Source organism: Dermacentor andersoni, chromosome 2 (genome assembly GCF_023375885.2).
Source record: "Dermacentor andersoni chromosome 2, qqDerAnde1_hic_scaffold, whole genome shotgun sequence".
NCBI classification, from domain to species: Eukaryota; Metazoa; Arthropoda; class Arachnida; order Ixodida; family Ixodidae; genus Dermacentor; species Dermacentor andersoni.
Genome location: NC_092815.1, coordinates 109,160,708 through 109,184,422, shown reverse-complemented (window position 1 = coordinate 109,184,422; position 23,715 = coordinate 109,160,708). Strand labels below are relative to the sequence as shown.

General features: G+C 48.7%; 1 protein-coding gene across 1 annotated transcript in view; it reads left to right on the top strand.

Moving 5' to 3' along the window:
* LOC129387565 (uncharacterized) overlaps window positions 1-23,715 on the top strand; it is an 82,876-nt gene that overhangs the window by 21,940 nt on the left and 37,221 nt on the right. The window contains exons 4-6 of the mRNA XM_055076638.1: window positions 11,353-11,385; window positions 17,188-17,392; window positions 23,499-23,653. Of these exons, the coding sequence (XP_054932613.1) occupies window positions 11,353-11,385; window positions 17,188-17,392; window positions 23,499-23,653 (393 nt within the window). The remainder of the gene's footprint in view (window positions 1-11,352; window positions 11,386-17,187; window positions 17,393-23,498; window positions 23,654-23,715) is intronic.

Sequence of the window (23,715 nt, the reverse complement as noted above, 5' to 3'; positions counted from 1 at the left end):
AACTTCACGGTGACGGCGACGCCGACGGCAGAAAGCCATCTGGAGTGTCCGTATAATTGCTGTCACAATAAAACTTTCCACTTGTATTTCAACTCAGTGTAGAGTAGATTACAGCACCACTTCTTTTTTCTGCTGCACTCGTAAATTGGCTGTGGACGTCATGCAGTAAATTTGGTACGATGACAGGGTAATCGCTTATATTAGAATGTAATCTTAATTCTTTAAACATCAGCTTATGGAAAAATATTGCTGTTGGAGAAATGAAGTCGGTCATTATTTAAAGCATCTCGAAATGCTCGATAGGCAGAGAGCTGCGGAAATGTGCAAAGTAGAGGGCAAGAGTCTGTTTAAATAGTTTGCTTTGTTCTCCTTTGATTCTGCGTAGGAACGCGCATGCGTTGTGCAGATGGATGAATATGAAGAAGCGCGCGCAGGCGCGCACGCACCCACGCACGTACACAAACACACACGTACGCACACACGCGCACCCCCCCCCCCCCCCCCCCCCACACACACACAGATCCTCCTTTTAATTAAAGATAATAGACACAAAATAGAAGAAGGACTACGCTACCGCGAAGCAGTGCTCTTTCCCTGTTGAAGGCTAAAAATTTAACAAAATAAGAACAAAGCCTTGTGCCATTCTCTCGCTAGCGTGTTATTGCTGTCCTCCGTAAACCTCCCTTTTTACATTACGCCTCATGAGTGCTAGCTTCTAAAATACGTTTATAGTACCAGACATTCCTATTTCAAGTCTCGTTGTCCCGTCTTGAATATCTAAGCATCATGCACATCAACATGTTCAGTCTGAACTCATTGGCGCTCGCGCATGCTAGTCGCCTGATGAATGCACCTGTGTAATATTTCGAATCTGATACGAAAAATGTCCGCGTGTACGTCGAACCGCGCATGTTACCGTATGACATTCATAATTAATTTTGCACTGCAGTATATCTGACAAGGAAACCAACATTAATTATTGACAAACAGCCTGTAGAATCTGCAACGGTACGTCTATTTAGGTCAATTACTTACAGGGGACCCTGATCATCAAACGGAAATTCACAGAAGAATAAAAATGGGTTGGATAGGATATATGGCAGGCATTGAAAAATGATGACCGGCAGCTCACCGTCGTACTTGGAAAAAAGAAGTAGAAACATTGCATAATCTGCACTAAATACGGGACTTAAGCTTAGGGGTTAACAATGAAGCTTGTTAAGAATTTTCGGACCCCTCAACGAGTCATGGTGAGAAAACTGTAAGGCGTGGCGTTAGGCGCCAGGAAAACCACGGTAGTTAATATCTAGTTGACATTAAGAGAGAAAAAATTGAAGCTTGGTAGGCCATGTAATACTTATGACAAATATCCGGTTGTCTATTAGAGTTACGGAATGGATGCCATGGGAAGGGAAGCGCGTTCGTGGATGGTTGAAAATTAGGAAGTGTAAGGAAGATTCGCAAATTTGCAGGCACAACTTGGAATGAGCTAACGTCGCTGGGAGAGGCGTTCGTCCTTTAGTTGACATAATAATGTCATGACGATGATAATTCCCGTATTATGAGGGCGAATCAGAAAGTATTTGCCTGCCTTTTCTTAAGTCAAATTTTGGCTTTGAATGCGAAGTCAACATAACAATTACCAGCAGTTTACGTTTCTTAAGACCGGCCCGGCTTTATCTGCCGATAACTCCGCGGCAAGGTGCTGCTGTCAATTGTTGAAGACGGCGGTTATGCTTCACACGTCCACGGCATACGAGCAGCGAAGTGCGATTCGTTTTCTATGGTGCGAGGGAACGAACGCCAATATTGGAATCCGCAGGGAAATGTAGCCTGTGCAAGGGGAAGGTGTCTCGCTTTGAGAAGTGTGAGGTGGTGGTGCTGTGAGTTCGCAAAAGTGCGTGAAGACTTGTGTGACACAGTCAGCGAGGTTCCACAGTCAGCCTAACGAATTCTACCACCGGGGGACCTCGAGTTTAGTGCTGCGATGGGACAATTAAATGTCATAACCAGTATGGGGACTATGTGGGAAAATTGTTTAAGATACGCAAGAGAGTAGGTACATTTGTAATTACGTGTATGCACGTCATTCTGGCTAATAAAAAGTAGGGCCAATACTTTTTGATTAAATCTCATATTTGCCTTTTCTGTTTGCGTTTTGTTACCCTGTTCATTCGCAATGTGAGAGTAAAATGCCGTGAGTGTTGTGTCCTAAATCCTGTCAACCAGTGTTTCACAAAATTATTTTCTTGTTATAGCTCATTAAAAGTTCACATGTTACTTTTGTGATGATTTCATATTGTCGCCCAGCTATTACAACTGAAACAGTTTACCACCGACAGATTGGCAAAAAAACGTTTGCCTTTAGCGATGGCTGGTCCTCGGAGAGCGCGCGCGCAACCTCGAACTTCGTCGTTCTCGCCTTAACGGTCCCGTGTCACCATATGCAAACTTATTTCGCGTCGTTGCTCCCCTCTCAAAAGCGACAGGCCCGGTCATTTCAAGGGCAGCGGGCGCGCACCATGGGCAAGAGTGCCAACATGAAAAGACAAAAAACAAAAACAAAAAAAAACATACAGGAATGTACACAATTCTGAAGCGGTTTGTGAGGATTGCTTATCCCTCGCGCGCGTAGTACGGCTACATCCGGACTACGTGGACGACTTCAGCTCGGGGACGGCGTCGGTTCATACCAGAACCACCTCGTAGTTGATATCAATGAGGCGGCGTACAACTTCATAGGGGGCTAAATAGCGGCGCAACAATTTCTCTGAGAGCCCACGGTGTCGGATAGGTGTCATACCCACAGGCGGTCGCCTGGTAAGTACTGGACATTCCGTCGGGTCCGGTTGTATCGGTAGGCGTCGGTATTCTGCTGGGTGCGGATGCGATTCCCAGCAAGCTGGCGAGCTTGCTTGGCTTTCTCGACAAAATCTTCAGTGGTGTCATTCCTTGTGGTTCCGTGGTCTACCGGGAGCATGGCGTCTAAGGGGGTAGTAACGCGACGTCCGTAAACAAGCTCGAATGGTGTAAACTCGGTGGTCTCCTGCACAGCGGTATTGTAAGCAAACGTGACGTATGGCAAAATTTCATCCCATGTTTTGTGTTCCACATCAATGTACATGGAGAGCATGTCGGCTAATGTTCTGTTTAGGCGCTCTGTTAAGCCGTTAGTTTGGGGATGATAGGCCGTGGTCTTTCGGTGGTCGGTGTGCGTCAGTGTGACGACTTGTTGCAATAACTCCGCTGTAAACGCTGCACCGCGGTCAGTAATGAGTACAGCGGGTGCACCGTGGCGAAGCACGATGTTGTGAACGAAGAAGCTGGCGACTTCAGCAGTAATTCCCCGCGGCACAGTTTTCGTCTCCGCATAGCGAGTTCAATAGTCAATTGCCACGATTATTTCGCAAGGATGACGTGGGGAACGGCCCAAGAAGGTCCATTCCCACTTGCTGGAATGGCGCCGGAGGCGGATTCAAGGGCTGAAGGAGGCCGGCTGGCTTGACGGGTGGAACTTTACACCTCTGACAATCACGGCACGTTCGCACATAGCGCTGAACCGACGAAAATAGGTGTGGCCAATAGTATTTTTGCCGTATACCCGCTAATGTCCTCGCGAAGCCTAAGTGGCCGGCACAGGGATCGTCGTGACACGCCTGTAAAACTTTCTCGCGCAGTGCCGTCAGAACGACGAGAAGGAACGTTTCCTGGCTGTTCTCGAAATTTTTATTGTACAGGACATCGTTTCGCAGGCAGTACGACGTCAATCCTCGTGAAAGTGGGCGTGGGACAACAACGTCAGCTCCCTCGAAATGTCGGATGACTGGAAGACGCTCAGTGTCTGCACTATGATAGTTAGCCATGCGCACCACGTCGACGACACCAAGAAACTGCAAATCTAGCTCCAAGTCGGAGGATGTCAAGGGAATAGGAGAACGTGACAAGCAGTGAGCGTCGCTATGCTTATGGCCGGATCTGTAGACAACAGTTATGTCGTATTCCTGGAGGCGAAGGCTCCAACGAGCAAGGCGACCTGACGGGTCTTGTTGATTGGCAAGCCAGCAGAGCGAGTGGTGATCGCTGATCGCTCGAAATGGCCGGCCGTATAAGTACGGTCGGAACTTGCTGATGGCCCACACGACTGCTAAGCATTCTTTTTCGGTCGTTGAATAATTAGCTTCTGCTTTTGTCAGACTACGACTCGCATACGCAATTGCACGTTCTGCGCCATCTTGCCATTGAACCAGAATGCCCCCGAGTCCTACGTTGCTGGTGTCGGTGTGTATTTCAGTTGCCGCGGTGTCATCAAAATGCGCCAGCACTGGAGCCGATTGAAGGCGTTTGCGCAATTCGGTGAAGGCCTGCTCTTGGTCTTCCGTCCACGCAAAGGGCACATCTTGTCGCGTCAGTCTCGTGAGCGGATCAGCAATCCTTGAGAAGCCTTCAACGAAACGACGATAGTAAGCGCAGAGGCCCAGGAACCGCTGAACAGCCTTTTTGTCTTTAGGACGAGGAAGCTCGGCAACGGCAGCGAGTTTTTCTGGGTCTGGTCGTTCTCCTTGGGAGCTGACCACGTGGCCTAGAAACTTGAGTTCCTGGAAGCCAAAGTAACATTTTTCAGGCTTGATGGTGAGGTTGGCCTTGCGTATTGCGGTAAGGACACTTCGTAGCCGGGCGAGATGTTCATCGAACGTGCTGGAAAACACAACAACGTCGTCTAGGTACACTAGACACGTCTGACACTTTAGTCCAACGAGTACAGTGTGCATCATTCGTTGGAACGTAGCAGGAGCGGAACAGAGACCGAAAGGCAGCATTTTAATTCGTACAGCCCATCGGGAATCACGAAGGCGGTTTTTTCACGGTCATGCTCGTCCACTTCGATTTGCCAGTAGCCTGAGTTTAGGTCTAACGAAGTAAAGAACTGAGCATGACGCAGACGGTCCAAAGCGTCATCGATGCGTGCAGGGGATAAACGCCGCGTTTTGTGACTCGGTTAAGCCGTCTGTAGTCAGCGCAGAAGCGGAGTGTGTTGTCTTTCTTTTTTACTAGTACGACAGGCGATGCCCACGGACTTGTCGACAGTTGAATGACGTCATCATTTAGCATTTCTTGAACTTGACGCTTAATCGCCTCCCGCTCCATAGGTGACACGCGATACGGATGCTGACGAACAGGCCGCTCCGACTCCTCTGTAACGATCCGGTGTTGCGTGATGGAAGTTCGCTGGACTTTGGATTCCGTGGAAAAAAAGCCGGAGAATTCTGTCAGTAGGCCCAGCAGCTGATCCTTCTTTACATCTGCTAAGTCAGCATTAATGTGGACGCGGGTATTCAAGCTGGCGGGAGTTGTTGCATCCGGTGAAGTCACTTGTAACGTGCCGATGTCGGAGAAGTCAGCAATGTCGTTCAGGAATGCCACCGCTGTACCTTGAGGGACGTGCTGATACTCATGGCTGAAGTTTGTCAACAAAACTTGCGAGCACTTATGCTGTATTCGAACAAGGCCCCGGGCGAAGCAGATGTGTCTTTCGAGCAGCAGCGGGATATTTGCCTCGGTAATACCCTCATAGCCGTCGAATGCGTCGCTGGTGACGAGGGTCACTACGCTGCTCTTTGGCGGCACCGTGATGTTCTCGTCAGCAATCCTCAAGGCGTTGACATACGTGTCGTCAGTGCTGCTCCCTGCTAAGGCCTGCGCCGTCGAAAACGTTACCTGCGACTTTTGTAAGTTAATCACAGCTCCATAAGCCTGCAGAAAGTCCATTCCCAGAATTAGGTCCCTCGAACAGCTTGGGAGGATAACGAAATATCCGAGGTATGTAAACCCACGAATGCTCACTCGCGCTGTGCATCTTCCTACCGGGGTTAGCAGATGGCCTCCTGCAGTGCGAATCTGCGACTCAGTCCACTCGGTAGAAACTTTCTTCAGCTTGCAGGCAAGGTCCATGCTCATAACTGAGGTGTCCGCTCCAGTGTCGATTAACGCCGTTATTTCTTCGTCGTCTATGGTGACGGGAATGTTCGACGTTACTACCTCTCGTAAGGTGTTTGACTCCGTCTGTACGTCTGCGTCCTTTTGTTTTCGTCGTTGTCGTCGTAGTGGAGGATCTTGCGTACGGTCGTCGTCAGTGGCCTCACTTCCGGAGGTCGCTGAACTCAGTTTTCCCGACCCGCCGGGCTGGGCGAGCGGCGTCTCAGAGCGCCGCGAGTAAAGGCTTGGCTTGGTGATGGTGACCTGTAACGAGCAGGAGACGACGAACGGGGCTCCTGCCATCGCTGATCAACATTGCGACGATTCGCGACGAAACTCTCTATTTCCGGCGGCCGCCCACCAGGTCGAGGACGAGGTGCATTCGGCGAGAATCCACGGAGCTCCACATGACGATAAGGACACATTCTGTAGATGTGTCCGGCTTGGCCACAATGAAAACAAACGGGCTTGTAGACTGTGGTGCGCCATACATCGCTCTTCCTAGTCCTTGCTTCGGCGATGTGCGGTGGGCTGCGAGGCGGCCTGAAGCTTACGTCCATTTGTTGAGTGGGGTGTCCCATGCTGCATGCACTTGAGGGTGGCGGATGGCGTACTGCTTCAGCGTAACTGATTTCGGCGTGCGGTCTCTGCCGTGGTGCCTCGTACTGTCCAGGAATATGGACGGCCTGTCGAACCTCGGCGCGCACCATTTCCGCAATGGAAAGTTGTCCCACAGGGGCAGTGGTCGTCTGCATCTTCTGCAGTTCCTCCTTGACGACAGCCCTGATGAGTTCTCGCAAGGAGCCAACGTCGTTACCGAGGGTAACGGCAGAGAGCTCCCTTGAAATCATGGCGTCGCGGTTGTTTTGCCTGGCCCGCTGTTGAAGGGCCTTTTCCATAGTAGTGGCTTCGTCATGGAACTCTGCAAGTGTCGTCGGCGGATTTCGAATGAGGCCAGCAAGGATTTCCTTTTTGACGCCGCGCATGAGATGGCGCACCTTCTTTGTTTCAGTCATAGAAGGGTCCGCACGTCTGAAAAGCCGATTCATGTCTGCTACGTACGCCGTCACTCGCTCAATCAGGCCTTGAATTCCTGCCTCCAACGCTAACTCCCCCCTCTCCTTCCTGTCCGCCCTGGCGAATGCATTGAGGAACTGCCTACGAAATTCTTCCCATGACGTCAGTGTTGCCTCGTGGTTCTCAAACCATGTTTTCGCGGAATCCTCAAGGGCGAAGTACACGTAGCGTAGCTTACGCTCGTGGTTGCAGTCGTTGAGGTTGGCAACACGGTCAAAATGGTCAAGCCAGTCGTCGGCATCCTCTGAAGAAATCGGCGTCCGGATGTGATTGACGACAACGTGCGATGCTGCAGGAGTGGCAGGAGGTGGTTGATTCGTCAGTCTAGTTCGTTCGGGTAGCAGACCGTGCTGTGGCTGGAGTCCCTGGAGACGTCGGCTGGCACGTACGTGCACAGGGGTAAGCTTGGCTGAACTACTCGCCGGGCTTAGGTCTGGGGTATGCTCCGGAGATCTTAACATCGACCGTACCCCGCACGTCCACCAGAAATGTCACCCAGCTATTACAACTGAAGCAGTTTACCACCGACAGATTGGCAAAAAAACGTCTGCCTTTAGCGATGGCTGGTCCTCGGAGAGCCCGAGCGCAACCTCGAACTTCGTCGTTCTCGCCTTAAGGGTCCCGTGTCATCACGTGCAAACTTATTTCGCGTCAATATAATGTACACTATTTTGTCAAATTGTGCGGGCTACGATTCCTGCGATCCCCTTGCTGATTAAGATTGTTTGAGAGAGTTCATGAGTTATGTCAAAAGTTCCAACTGCCTTGGGTTTAAAAAGAACACTGGAATGCACATAATTCCAAAGTCTGGAGTGCCAGAAGCATCAAGGAACTGTACCACATGCTCAAATGACACATAAGGTGAAGGACCCCAGTTATTGTATACAATGTGCCATTTCGATTATTACATTTTGTTGACCCACCGTGGTTCCTTAGTGGCTATGGTGTTGGACGGCTAACCACGAGGTCCCAGTATTGAATCTCGGCCACGGCGGCCGCATTTCGATGGGGGCGAAATGCGAATACACCCGTGTACTCAGATATACGTGCACATTAAAGAACCCCAGGTAGTTCAAATTTCTGGAGTCCCCCACTACGGCGGGCCTCATAATCAGAAAGTGGATTTGGCACGTAAAACCCCATAATTTAATATATTACAGTTTGTTAAAGGGCCCTGAATGGACCCTCTGGCTTGGTGAAATAACATAGTACGCGAGTAGCATACGCTACTGTGAACATCTCAGACTTAACTTTTACTGTCGTGCCATAAGCGGATCGCAAAGTCACCTTTCTCACAAACGCTCTGTTTTCAACACAAGGCCCGCTCCTCACTCTCTTCTGGACGCTTTATTTCGTCATCGGACGCTTTATTGCGTCATTCCATCAGACGGCTGCTGTTGGCCGATAACTGTCATCAAGCTGCTGTCGGCTACATGGCGTAGATACCGCGGCCGCCGCGGGGTGCCGCCACGAGTCCACTGGCAGAGGGCCCTGCGGCTCCCTCAGGACAACCGCGTTTTGCTTATGTTTAGCGCGTCGTAGGCACCAAAGGCGGAAGTCGTGGCGTCTACGTCAGCGTTCGAAATGAAAGTTGAATTGCGCGCCACGGTGACATTTAGGAGGAGGTGGAGCGTTGTGGGCACACTCCACTGCGCCGTAGTCTTCGCAGTGCAAGTCATTCAAGAAGGAACGGGAGCACTGCGTAGGCCGGCGTTTCTTTGCCAATAATTCCGATTCTGCTTAACGCATAGAAGTACTTTCGGCGACAAAGTATTTTTGAAACAGCCTATTTTCACTTCAAATGCATTTCTACACTTCGATAAAGAGTGGTTAAGGGCCGTCTTAAGGTAAGCGTTTACGTGAAATATTCGAATTTAACGCCCATATTTGTTGTTGTATTTGTGAATTATTACCATTCTTCATACGCTTTATAGTGTTTAAGAAAGTTTACTAATTTTCGCAGATCTAAATATCCGAAAGGCTTTTCGGATATCTAAATAAAAGCTAATGCAAGCACCTGAGAACCTGCGCCTGGTGTCAGTTCAGACGTGCCTTTTGCAAATATTTTGCGCTTGCATTATCGTAGGTAAAGTTCAGCGGAAACTTTGATGGTTTTCGTGATTTCGCCCGCAACGAAGAGGTCTTGGCGGGTTATTTATTGCCAAAAATGGTGCCGAACAGAAGATCATTCTAGCATCTTGGCGGGTTTCAGCTAATACGGTTTTGTTCGAGAGCCATTTGCTACAACCAAAGCACCAATGTTTCTACATTTTTTGTTCTCTTAATTACCTTTCTGGTACTGCTGTTTATAAAGGAAAATGTGGTATTGTTACGTCTGCAAATGCTGGTAGAGGACGCAAAACTCTAAATTAGCGTACGCTATACGTAAGGGTTTCTACACACAGAAACGGCATAACGCATGTTCTTTTAGCGCTTTTAACACCAACCAGTGCGGTTGGTGTTCTGGAATTGAGGAATTTCCACATAAGCGGTAATACGTTCTGTATTATAATCAGAGATACGGCGCGCGTCAATATCAGCAGGACGCACCGCCATTCGTATGGCGGTGCATCCGTCATATTTATGTCACTTGTCAAAATCATATGTCACTCTTCTTTCCTCTCCCCCTTTGAAGTGACCAAAAATGTTTCTTCAAAAATACAAGGGGGTACCCTGCTGCATTTGTTCAGCTACAATGGCAAGCACATAAAATTGTGGAATCTTCGGTCTCGTGGCTTCAGACGCTCTAATGGTGGAAGTTAGTACCGCCTTATCTTTAAACTTTTTTCTCTTATTCATATGTTCTACACATAAACATGCAATAGGTTTTTGTGCACGTGCATAAATATTACAATTCACTTCATTCAAGCACGTCATTTGAAAATGTTCAATTTGCAACGCCAGAAAGGTAGTTCAAGCCTGAACGAAATTTATGTACTACGCATATTTCTCAGACTCTAATTTCATATTTGCACCTACAGCAGACACAAGCGGCACACTTTCCCCTTGTAATTTTTGTTGAAAGATCAATGGCCGTGGAGGAACAATGGGGGCGTGTTACTCAACTCGCCACGTGACCAGCCAGGCAATTAGACGGGACACTGCATGCGTGCTTCTCGGAGGAACCCCATGCATTATTGCACAAGAAGGGTGATGGTGGGGGCTTCGTGCGTGCAACCATGATTTCTCGCGTGTAGTAAATTAGAAACATAATAAAATTGTCCGGGAGAATCTCAGTGAATCAGAAGTGCCAACTTTCGTATGTAGAACACAATGAATACGACATAAGCACAATGACATCAACACAATGGATGCGACATAAACATGTTGTGGAGTGCTCACTTATATGCATTCTACATTTGACAACACGTCCGTAAAGGTTCTCCCAAGTCATTGCCAGTGCAATTGCTCATAGCTCTCAACAGCTAAGCCTCACATTGTCAATGTCTGGAACACCAAAGAATGACGAAGGGCGGAGTCAACCGAGTGATGCGACTACGGTGACAGATAATGCGAAAACAACTGAATCAATGTAAAATAGCCGTGACTAAATACTGCCTACTATAGAATGTATACAGTGAACGGTAACATAATTCTCGGGTAATAAAATCTTGAACGCTATTCCTATTGTATCACAAATTTCACCTAATTTTTCTAACGCGCTAGCGGTACACTATGTATATGAACAATTAAGTCATTGACGTAATCAAAAAATAAAGAAACGCAACTCAGTTGCATTCTTTTTGCATGTATATTGCTTATTCCTTCACCAACTTCGTCTCTATTCTGTACTTGATATTATTCTTCATTTCATTGTACTTCATTGATATTATATATAATATTATATTTGACTACTGTTGTACAGTTTATCGTTGACGAAGTGTTGACCAAGTTCGTTGATTATCGCATATTTGATATTGTGCAATGTCGTTTAGCCTATCCGCATGGACCTTTCCAGAAATGGGCGTGGACCTTTCCAGAATCACGCTGCTGCTGCCGCTGACAGTGGGCTCGCATATCTGGAAAGGTGCATTGCCAACGTAAAACTTTGTTTTTGACACAAACTAGCCTAGGGCTTGTAAACTTGATGTAAAGAAATAAATAAGGAAATCGATGAAACTAAATCAATTATTCAATCTATTATTCGATCATTGAGTCAATCAAATGTACCGTATTTATTAGCGTTCCATATTCTAGATTGTTTTCTGTGAGCTCGAAGGCTTTGCTATGATCTTTGGTCGCTATCGATGTAAGTGTCGACACTTACTCTAATAAACTGAACGTGTTGCACTTGTGTTGCAGCTGAGCTCCACTACTCGAATGGACCAGAATGTGGTGAGTGGAAGAACGTTTGCAGTGCTTATGTATCGAATGTGGGTCTATTGATCATTACGGCAACATTACTGAAGGGCTACTTACATCGTGGTGCGTGCTTCTCTTGCTGCTCATGCGGGATTAAAAATAGGGACGTCATTGTTAATATCGATTGCCTCGGAAGTGATTGCCCATGAGTATTGGATTGCTTGTTATTGTAGCAATTTTTTAAATGTCGGTGTTCGAACAAGACGGCAGTTTACAAGAAAAAGCAGACAAAGAAACTTACCGATGATTACAATACTCGCTATGCGAAATTTGAGCGCAGCCCTATAAGTGTTTTCATTTCGCGACATATTGGCTGGCCTGGACAATGCGTCTAGTGCGGCATGCTGCAAGCGGAGCGAAGTGTGGCGCGACTGCCTCGCTATAGTGAGATCGCCAGAGCCAGCGCGTGAGTGACACGTCGGTACGATTCACAGCAGCCGCCGCCACCGCCGGACCTACCAGACGGCCTCTCAGACTTCCCAGTAGCCTTCGTCGCCGCCGTACGCTTTTCTTCTCAAGCTTTCGCCATGCCCTCCTCCGCTTTCTGCCTCCTGGGTCACGGCGGCCGTTGTTGTGCCATTACCACCAGGCCAGAATCCGAATGTACAAGATGCAGAATTTATCCTGCGAACGCCCTTTGGACAAACCCGTGGCTGCGCCGAAAGGCCCAGCGCCCTAACTCTCCCTTGACAAGTCAAGATGCTGAGCCGTCAGGCAGCGGCGTCCTGAGGAGAAGCATCGACAAGCGAGATGTCCAAACGGGCAACAAAGTGCTAGACAGCCCGGCGCCGTATTTCCTTTTCCCTGGAGGTCACCGCGCGCGGTAACTTTCAAGCGGGGGGCCAGCGCGGTCGCTGGTTGGACCTCTCGGACGACCGTCGAGTGCTGGCTTTGTATTGGGCCGTTTGAGTGACAATCGTTTCTCGGGGCTTTATAAGCCCTGACGCCGCCGCCGGGAGAAACGGATCCACCGACCCACCGGGAGCCGAGTGCCGCTCTCGAGCGAAGTGAGATGTGTCACGCGTTGGAGGCTCACCGGACGTCGCCGTGCGGGAACAGTCGCGTTTGCTGTTAGCTCTCGGCCCCCGTGCCGATCCGATCTTGTCCTGTATAATGACCTGTATATCGTGTATAAAGTCCCTTTTGTTATTCTCACCGACGCCTGATTCGGAGTCTTCGCTACCAACGCTCCGTCACGAAACGGGTGACGAGCGCTACGGCACCACCTCAAAGTCGTAACACAGCATTTCGATGCGGCCGAAATGCGAAAACACCGGTGTACTTAGATTTACCTGCACATTAAAGAACCCCATGCGTTCAAAAATTTCCGGAGTCCCCCACTACGTCGTGCCTCATAATCAGAAAGTGGTTTTGGCACGTAAAAACCCCACAATTTTTTTTCTGTCTCCTGCTTGCGCTGCACCCTCCTCTCCACTCTCCTCCTCACGTCTTGCATCCTGCGCTACGCTCGGCGTTGGCTTTCATTAAGTTGAGCGTCTTTACGGTACGCTCCGCTCCGAGTCGCGCCGCTAAGCCACCGCGGAGCGGCGGGCGATTTAGCGCAGCGGAGCAGACCTTTGATAGTTGCAGAGCCCTCTGGCCAAATTAAAGGTAATGAAAGAAAATAAAAAAACCCATTGATCACTTTTATAATGTACGACGTATATATATATATATATATATATATATATATATATATATATATATATATACATAACGTATTTGTCCATGAAGCATCTAGGCGTGCGCTTGCATTGCGTTACCGGGCCATTTTATCCGGTGAAAAATAAACGCCGTCGCGGGGAACGCCACGTTATAGCCAGCGAGCTTGGTTTCTGCTTCCAATCCAATCCTTTCTGACGCCAACGCTAGCCAACGTGCTGCGCAGCCCGCTCCGCTCAGGCAGCTTGTAGGCGGACCGTGTTTGTCGCTCCGCTAGCCCGCTTGCGGCTAAGCGGAGGGCGCATGCGCATTCGCGCTTTCTTTCCGCTTAGCTCCTGAGCGGAGCGTAAAGCGCCCAACTAAAACCCTCTATTTTTCGCTGTGCTCGTTCGCTCGGTTACGCTGTCGACAAAGCCGACGCCGAAGCTCGCCGCAGGAACGGGTACTTAAGAACGGGTACTTAAGAAATTCAAAAGGGGGGAAAGAAGCGAAGCCTCAGCTCGTAGCTAGCATTCCAAAAAAGGTAACTTGACTTCTTCATTGCAACATCTGAGTGGCAGCTTTATTGACATTACTCGTCTTCTTCGTGGCAACGGGAAGTTTCCTTGGCGGATTAGCAAAAAGAGGACCAAACGTCGTTTCATTCAAAGCAGCTTTCATTGCAGGAGTATGGATAACAGGTGCCGTCCCCTTCAGGGAAGCAGGTTCTTTATTTCGCAGGGTTACTGTCGTGCCCGCTGCCAGAGCGGTGATGCGAGCGAAAGGCTGAAGACACTCCGATGTAGCCACGTACCCAAAAATCCCCGTGTTTATTAGACAGCCGCATTTTATCCCTTTTCCTCAATAACATCAAAGAGCCTGTCATCACGAGTATTGGTCAGATCAGAGATAACCGATAACACTACCAGTTACTTACAATAAAATGGGTCGTCAGGGCAGCAAGTAGTTTCTTTGGCGTGGTTATCAAAAGGGGGACTCTTTTCGCCAAGCCAACTGGTACTTTCCTTGGCAGGACTATCTGCATAAGGACTCGTCTTTGTCAGGGTAAACCTACATTCATTGGCATGGTTACTGACAATAAAACTCGTGTTGGTGAAGTCAGTATGTATATTTTCGCAGAGTTGTTATTATTGTATCCTTTGCAGGGTTATTGTCAAGACAACATCTCTTGTTTATAGCAGGAAATACTTGCTAAGGTTAGCGACGATTGCACTCGTCTCCAATAGTGCAGCAGCTACTTTCATTGGCAGGTTTACTGAATATGAAAGTTCGACTTCGTCAACGTAACAGCTGCTTTCCGTAACAAGGTTACCGACAAGACGACTCGTCTTCGTCAGGGCAGCTATTACTATTCTTTGCAGCGTTTTCGAAAAGAAAGTTATTTTTTTTTTTGTCAGAACAGTAGCTACACTCATTGGCAGGCTTATCCACAAGATGACTTGTCATCTTGAGGGTAGTAGGGGCTTTCCGTGGCAGAATCACTGACACGAAATATAGTACTCGTGAGTTTAACTACTCGTTTGACAGATAGGAGTGAAGAGCACTTGTAACTAATATCGAAATGTTCATACCGTGTGAGTATTCGCTGTTTTACTAGTGTGAGTAAACTCTACTGCACATTTTCGTTGACGCCTTTATCTTGGTCGCTCCTTTATTTAAGACATGTTTGCACAATTTTCGCGTTATTGCGCTAAAGAAGGTCGTCAAACTCGGCCAGGCGAAGTATTTCTTGCCTTTAGAAAGTCGTTTAGGTATTATATATCAATGAACAAATAACTGTTGTCACGCTGCTGTTGGCAGGCAACAGAAAGAAATGTTTCAGTGAAGGTGCTTTTGAGGAGGCCAAGCAAAGGTAATTAATTCTCACTGGCTACATTGCACGGGAGTGTGGAAGGACGGACGGAAGCGGCAGTGGCAGAGGGTATTACTTATGCGCTAGGAAGTCAAACAAAGGTGCCAGGAGTATATTATGATTCTCTCTGCAACCTTTATATTTTAAATAAGTTCGCAAGAACACTGGCCGATTTTGCATTGCAGCTGTTGAGTCTGCCAATCGCTTTTTAAAGCGGAGCTGTTTATGGCTAACCTTCCGTAAATTTTCATGTGCGCGAGCAAAGACTCCGGTCTCAAAACTGAAATAAAATCGCTTCATTCTGCGCAATAACCTTGTATGTGTCAGCACTTGCATATGTATGTCGAGTAAATTCGTTATCAATAAGCACCATTTTCAAGATCACTGGACTCTCAGCTAGACAAAAAAATGTTTCCCAAACATTTACAGCTATGCAACCTGCGTCGACAATGCCTACGCTCTCACCGCCCTGTCTTCGCTGTCATTCTAATCTAATGCGCACCTCGTTTCCTTCCGATTTCACGGGGCGGCGCCACCGTCATGCGTGGCGTGCTTACGGTGCGCCGGTGGCCGTTTGCCTTTCTCACCGCGCGTGTATATACATAAAACTACACAAGAGAAGCTGCCGTTTTACATTTTCATTTCGCCTCCCTCGTCGTCATGGCAAAGCCCCGTGTAGTGCCCACTCCCGAGAAGCAACGGAAACGACAACGACGAGAATGTGATCGGCGGCGTCGGTCGGCAAACACCACCGATGAACAGCGTGCAAGAAACACCAAGCGCATGCGGCGAGCCAGGAAAGACGCCCAACCTCGTGAGGCAGAGAACGCATCACAAAGACGTAGGTACCACGCGGTTACATTGCAGAACTTCATTAGAGCGTACGCTATAACTTCAAAGGGTACTTTCTGTACAGGCAATTTGTGTGTGAAACGCTAAAAGTCTCCCCAAACCACCGTAGAACAGTGTCATCGAATGTGCCGATGTGAGTGCCGTGCGGACGACTGGCGGGATCGTGGTATACACTTCGTATATATCGCCGGGTGCAACAAAATGCCACATCGAGATATTTATTCATGTCGTCGCCATTCGTTTGGATCAGGGATGACGACACCTCGCCCATCATCGTCGTCATCGACTTAAACATTGACCTATCGGGGCCGGAAAAGAAGTGGTTTCCACATGATGTGCTCAAACGCTTCGACTTGGACTGGCACACAAATTATTGGACTCCGACCACTCACCACTGGTCGCGCACAGACCTCACTCTGGCAAAGAATCTTTCTGCGGTTGTGCCCGAGCCGATCAGTGTATGCCACAGCGACTACAAGAACATCGTCACCACCATCACGACCAAATTATGGGCACCGATTCAGGCTATCAGCAAAGTCCGCCGACGATGTACACCAACTAAATCCACCTGCTAAGACCCCGACTAAGACCACCGACTAAGACGCAGCCATCAAGAAAATGCGTGTGCGTTCGTGTGCCGCCGATCTTAAATGTGTGTGTGTGTGTGTGTGTGTGTGTGCGTGCGTGCGTGTGTGTGTGTGTGTGTGTGTGTGTGTGTGTGTGTGTGTGTGTGTGTGTGTGTGTGTGTGTGTGTGTGTGTGTGTGTGTGTGTGTGTGTGTGTGTGTGTGTGTGTGTGTGTGTGTGTGTCAAGACCCGCCGATCAAATATGTGTTCGTGGGGCGCGATCAAGGCCGCCGATCAAGTGTGTGTGCGCGTGTGTATGTGTATGTACGCGTGTGTATGCGTGCGCGCGCGTGTGTGTATTCGGGATGGCCACCGTCACCGCTCAACAAAATATAAAATTTGCTTATACCTTTTACCTACCTTTTGTGTCACATCAATGTCGTGTGCTAAACCAGCTTCGCTGGTAACCCACCTTCACTGCAGTGGAATGGCGCAGGCTTTTTATGAGTTTGTTTTCCTGCCTTTATGAATAGTTGTTCGTGTCTTATTTCCAGTCCTTCTTAGGGTAAACCCCGTCTCTCAGAACTAAAACGACAGCAATCATTAGCGTTCCACCGAACGACTAATACGAGCTTTTCGTTATGAAATTACAGTAAAATAGAATAACGTTTCGATGTTGATGTTTATCTAATTTTTATTCATATGGTGAAAACTCACGTGGATCGTTGTACACTTGAATGATGTCCACACAGTAAACATCACTGGTGCGTTTGCAACGCTGTTGCGAGCAAGAGGGCACTGTAAATGTTTTTCTTTTGGCCGCCGCCACTTTTTTCGTTCGCAGTCACGAAAGCAGAAGGCAACAACGATGTCCAGTATTGCTACGGAAAAGATAAAGTCAACGCTACGGAGGCCAGCAAGCGGTGCGCAGAGAAGTCATCGGCGCTGGTGGAGATAGAGGAACTGCCCAGACTACTACACGAGACGCTCGCGAATGAGCCTTTGCTCAACTGGGAGTTCTGGGTAGACCTGACAAAGGAAGACGTGAGGTACGCGTCAATTCTTCGTTTGAGCGTTGCACCTTTGTTCTGTTTATAGCAATGACGTACTCTCAGTAATATTTATTTGGGTGCACTTAACGCGACGCGTGCCAGACAACACGCGCAAAGCTGTTAGGAAGCTAAGATGAAACGGAAAAACTGACGTCCACCCTTCCTGTTGCCCGAAGCTATAGAGGAGAGCCGTACGGGTTTCTCAGACAGAAAGCTTCGCATTTGAAGAAAAATTCGTCTTGGTCCGGAATTCGTACCCGGGATGAAGGCCTTTCCAGGCTGGTGACTCTACTATCTGAGCTAACCAGCAGGCTAGGAGATCGCAGAGAGATGGCGAAATAATCGGCAACTCGAAAGACTGGCATACTGAATATGGCAAAGAAAGTTCTGCGGAAGCACAAAAGGTGGAGGAAAGTTATTGAATAGGAAAAATTGACATCCACCCGTCTTGTAGCATGAAGCTACAAAAGGTACCCATACGGGTTTCCCAAAATGAAAGCGTCACAGTTGGAGCAAAATTCATCCTGGGGTGCTATGCAAAGGAGGCCTGAGTTTGGCGAAATTCGGGACGTACGCGAACTGTGGCGACGCCTACAGATGAATGACTTAATGGTACCAAGACGTGGTATCTCACGACGACTCTCGATGGTAATGCGTTAGCATTGTATCAATATAGGGACACAACGTATTGCCACCGTCGAATTGAGTCATGTATGAGGCGTGCACTACGACGGGACTTTTACTGCAGGCTTCCCTGAGGACACTAGGCGCCACCAGGCGCTGCCGCCGGGAAGCCTGCACGTAGCCTCCAAAATGCAATGCGCGCCGGTGCATGGTGAACGCTGAGAAATGCGTTTTTCGGCAATTGGGCTCCTGTGTCGGGCGTCTTTCTGGACAAGCTGCGCCATCTAGTGGCACTGCCGAGCACTCCATGCGTGGCCTCCAACACCTGAAGTGCGGCGCAGCGCTGCCTGCGAACGCTCAACATTGTTCCTTCGCTCAGTCGCACGTACTCAGTGACCCTAGCTGGTGAGTGGTTTATTCAAGAGCGGCCCATACAAAGGGCCACTCGTGCAACCCTAAAGCGTTGGCGTGAAAGGCGTTCATCGAAAGTAGCACATACCTAATGTCGTTGTGGCGCAGGCTGATGATGCGTTGGGTTGCTGTCGTTGATGAACTTTTCTGACGCGAATTCTATTACGCTCAGCTTCGGAGAAAGTCAAAAGATCTTTTGTGTCATTGTAGAGCGGCACATTCCCAGTTACCCATGTTGGCTTCAAATGCGTTCATTGATGACGGCACCCACCTTCTGCCACACACCCAGTGACCCGACTTGGCATCAAAGAGATTCAAGAGACATCAAGCGGCATCAGAGCGGAGCAGGAGGGTATGGCGAAACAGTGAAGAAAAAAACCTAGTGCGGCGACGATGCTTACGACATGGCGCCAGCTGGAGTAGTGGGCGTCGTCTGAGAGGTCTGCCGGCGGTGGCTGCTGTGAATTGCGTCCATGCGTCACCCATGCGCTGACTGTCTTGATCTACAGATCAGCGAGGCAGTTGCGCCATGCTTTGCTCAGTTTGCAACGTGCACGAGATAGAGATTGTGAGCGCCAGCCAATGCATCATGAAATCAAAACACGTATAGAGCTGCACTCAAATTGCGCATTAAAGGATATCGTAATCGTCGGTGAAATTTCTTTTTGCGCATAGGTGACGACCAAGGATTTGGGAAGGCTGAATGACTCGGCGATGCAGCATGTCGTTCGCTTGCTCCGTGATAATTTGGCGCTCTCCCGCGGAAACGCGATAAGGGTAATGTCGCAAGGAGGCTTGTATCAAACGAGTGTCGATGTTATGAGACACATTTGTCGTGCGGCCCGGTGGTGATAGATGACAGCCAAAGGAAGAGAAAAACTTTTGAAGGGGAGCTAGAAGTTGGGCGCGGTGAGCCGAAAAAGAAACATCAGCGTCTATGGGTAAGTCGAACACGGTGGAAGCGAGGGCTAGGGACAGACGTAATGGGGTCAGCGTGAGAACAGGTGGAGGTATCAGTAGAATCAATTTCTTCAATGGAGTCAATAGCTTGAACATGTCCTAATCGCTCTCCACTGAGAAAAATGACTGGGTACGGGTAGTGGTTGTACACCAGAACCGATGCGGCCCCACAGGTAACAGTGCGGACGGTAAACGCGAGATAAATGCCTTTGAGTTGAGCGAGCACGTCCGATGGCGTAAATATTAAGGTGCCACCTGGTTCGGCAGCACATGACAGAGCAATAAGCGCCCATGTTTTAGGAGCTGTATTTGTGTCGGCATCATCTAAGATTTGCTTGTACTGAGACAAGGGCAGGCCGATGGCGAAAGCGTCACTTCCGTCCGAAAACAATCGTTGACGACCTTGTCACTTGACAGAAAAACGCATCGGAGAATCAGTTCATAAACCAGGACGGCAACAGGAATAACTCGATGATGTAAAGAACGTTTTCGATGACGACACGGGCCGTGCACGCGGCTGATGACTAGCAGGGGAGAGTACCATGCCAGAAAGTAACGTGGTAACGTTGCTGAGCTTGCGAGAAGGCCAAGAAGAAAGCGATCATCGACGAGCAGAAGGAAAAGTAGAGTGCCTTGGTGGAGATCGGAGTCAAAGGGTCAAAGCGCCCAACATGAAAGGCGATTCCACAGGTGAAGCAGATGGGTCGGTTGTCTTGGGCCCTATAACGTAAAACTATTACAAATTTTTTTATTCCAACATCCTGGCGTCAAATTCCCGAAGCCACGGACGCAAGGAGTTGGGGGTGACCCGCGGCATTGCCTTAAGAGCCCAACCAAACGCTCTCCTCGTTTATAGGCGGTAACTTTTGTTTGCTTTCAAAACGAATAGAATTGCCTACATTGAGCAGTTTTTCAATAAGCGAGGAGCACGCTCACGTGCACAGGGTTTCGATGGCGCCGAGTCAGTGCACTCAATATAGATAACCGGATAAAGAGGGTGGTGCCGGCGTCTGCGATTGGTCAGCTTCCCCTTACTTAGCTTGCCTTGGCTAATCGAAAATCAATGCGGCGTGCAACGGAATGTTTAGAATACCGAAAAAGCGGATACCCAGCAAAACAAATGTTGGTAAAGTAATGTGATAAACGTGCCGACAGTGCTCGATAATGTTTCACGGCCACGCAAAACGTTTTATTATATGCAAATAAACCACTGCTCTCCGGGAGGTGCGAGTAGCTAGTGCCTGAGCGATCAGAGGCAGCCATCTTCTATTCCTATAGGAACGTAGCAGTCTTCGGGTACTAAGAAAAAAAAAGTTTTGTTCGGCATATTAATACATCTTTAACACGTACACGTCACTTTCACGCGTTGAGTTCTCGCGGTTGTGCGACGTCGCGTGACAGTCACGTGGAGTAGGCGCGGCCCGAAAACTTTTGACGATTAGCTGAGGGCTAACAGAGAAAAGCATGGAATCAAAAATAATTGTCGTTCTTTTGTTCGGTCTAATCATATATATCATTTTCTACACGCCATATCAGATGGGTAGCTATCGCGGTTTTCGTGACAAGGCGTGACAGACAGATGACATATGGGGGGGGGGGGGGGTGTTCAAAAAAAAGTTTTTTGACCCATCGCGGTGGGCTGATTGCAGAGTTGGAATAAGATATTTTGGAATAGCTTTACGTTATAGCGCCCCTAAAGTGTGCCATGCGTTCGCTGGAAGAAAAAAAAACTGTAGTGTCTGCCTAGGAACTGGAAATGGTGCTGGATGCATGGGCGATGAGAAGAAAAATGCCAAAGGAGGTTGTGGTATCATTTTAGCGACAGAAGTGAGAAAGACGGGGAGGGTTGTCGGCATAGGATAGTGGCGCCGTCACAGTAGGTTGTTCGTGAACGTTGGGACAAGCAGCAATAGCCTAGAAAATGTGTGTGTGGATGGTTGGCTCTAGGGTCGGACTCAAGGTTGCGGCAGGCTTTTGGCTATGACGGAGCAGCGAAAGCTGGCGGGCCACCTTGTCATCAATGAAATATTTTATGTGATCAAAGAGCGAGGATCGGTGGGGCGGACGGTAGCAACAGCAATGCCCGAGATAGGATCAGCGTGGGATATGTTTGGGCAGACGATGTTGCATTGGCGGCGATGTTCTTCAAAGCTCTGACAAAGGCTGACGAGCGCGATGACACTCACTAGGTTCTTGGCAGCAACATCTGAAATGCACCGTACGCGATTACTTCGAGAATGCGCTCTATTTTCTCGTCTTCTGTCATGGTGGCATTTACCCGGTTGCAGAGGTCGAGCACATCCTCAATGTGTCTGGGAAATGTCTCGCCCGGGTGCTGTCTCGCCCGACAACTAGGGGCGCATCTGCTTCATTTCACTGTATATATCTCTCTGCAAATGAAAGCATTTCTCCGTATAATGTCCTGCTGTATAATAATGGTATTCATTGCGCGGAAACCACAATTGATAAACATATGGTTGACGAGCCAATCATGCCAATCACGCATTCGCTTTCCCTAGATATGAAATGGATTGTAATTTGCCTGTTTTTCATGTGCCCAAGTATACAGAAGAGTCCCACTTTTGTGAACTTCCTGGCTGAACAATGACTTTGATCAAAGGATTAGCTGGCGTCGAGCTGTCGGAGAGCGTGGATTTATGAGCAGCTGGATATGCTGCATTGAGTTTGAGTCGGGAATATGCGTCACGTCGTCAGATGTAGACGGTTGACAAGAGGTTTCTTCGCAGGTCAATGTTGCAGTTCTGTCTTGCAGACGCGTGAAGTAATGAGACATGCCATGGATGCTATTAGCAGCCGCATTCTTTCATCAGGCTGTCAACGTTCGTCACGGTGGTAAAGACGAGCAGATCGCATACGCGCTCTGCGCTGACTTTGTGTACGTCAGTCTCTGACATTTAACCCGCTATTGAATAAAGGGCCAACACGTTTTGTACATAGGATAAGCAAGGCTAGGATAAGGATACATAGGATACATAGGATAAGCAAGGCGCTCGGTGGTGCCTTTGTGTACGTCAGTCTCGGACATCTGACGAGTTATTGCATAATGGGCCAGCACGTTTTGTACATAGCAGGGCTCTGTTGACACCTGGGCACGTACCTCCTGTTGCTTCTGGGTGGCAAGCTGTCAACAGGACGGGCTGCCCAGAAAGTCGTGGAGCATGCTGCTTGAAGCCGTCGTTGCTGAGCGGCCCGTTCCCGTGGGTCTGAAACTAGACAGGAAGAGTTCCGCCGACGTAGATGATGGTATTCACCACCATTACTCTTTGGTACCAGCGGTTATGTTTGCTGACATGCTGATGCACGATGAGCCCCTCCACTTGAACGTGGTCTATGCCTGAACGGGTAACGAGGAAACGGGGATGTTAGAGGGCGACAAACTGGGTGGTCGCAGACGTGGCTGGCGGCGACGTGTCTTCTTACAGAGGCTTGGTGGTATACTCGAGGTGGCGCACGCTGCGGAGCTGCGTTGTCAGAAGGTCCGCCGCCTCTCCGCAAAATATGTTACGCGGAAGTATGTGGAATTTCCCGCGGTACATTTTCAAGTCTGGAAGTAGTAAGCACTGGCCAAAATGAAGACCTACACACGCACACGCACACGTCTTCTGTTCTTGTGGTGGCCGCTCTCTTCTTCCAGCAGTCTAACGCAGCGATATAATATTTAATTAAAGCCGCGGCTCCCAAAGCGCGGTACAAGGTGGCATAATAAATTTGGGAGATGGCCTCCCAAAACTTCGGGCGCCACGCCTAGTGGGTTGCCAGAGAGCACAAATTGCGGAGGCCCAGGACAACTTGGAAGTAAGTTATGTAGCCCTCGGTCAAATTATTAATGCCACTTGTGAGTTCGCTGCGCAAAATGCTGTTCGAGACGTGCTTGTCGCCTTTGCCGCTGTTACAGTGACGGGTTGTTGAATGGAAGGTATCCGTAAAAGGACGACGAGCGGTTGTAGGAATGCATTATTGGCTATTTGAGACATGGAATTCGGTGAACGTATGCGCAGATCTGGGGACTTCATTCTCAATTTTTAAACATCTTTTCGCAACGTATCGTAATTTATGATATCATGGACATTTTCTTTCCACGCAATAGAGAGCTCGCCGGCGTGGTTGCATTCGACGTGGATGATATTGACTGGAATATGCCTTGCATCACGGTGTGGTTCGGCGCTTGGGTACCGTGGTTTTACAAGCGCAACTGTAGCCATTTATATCCAGTGATATGCGAGAACAGCACATATTCTGAGAGTAAGTTGAAACAGCGTACACGTACGGAGCCTCATTGGGTTTTGTAGGAATGTATATATAAC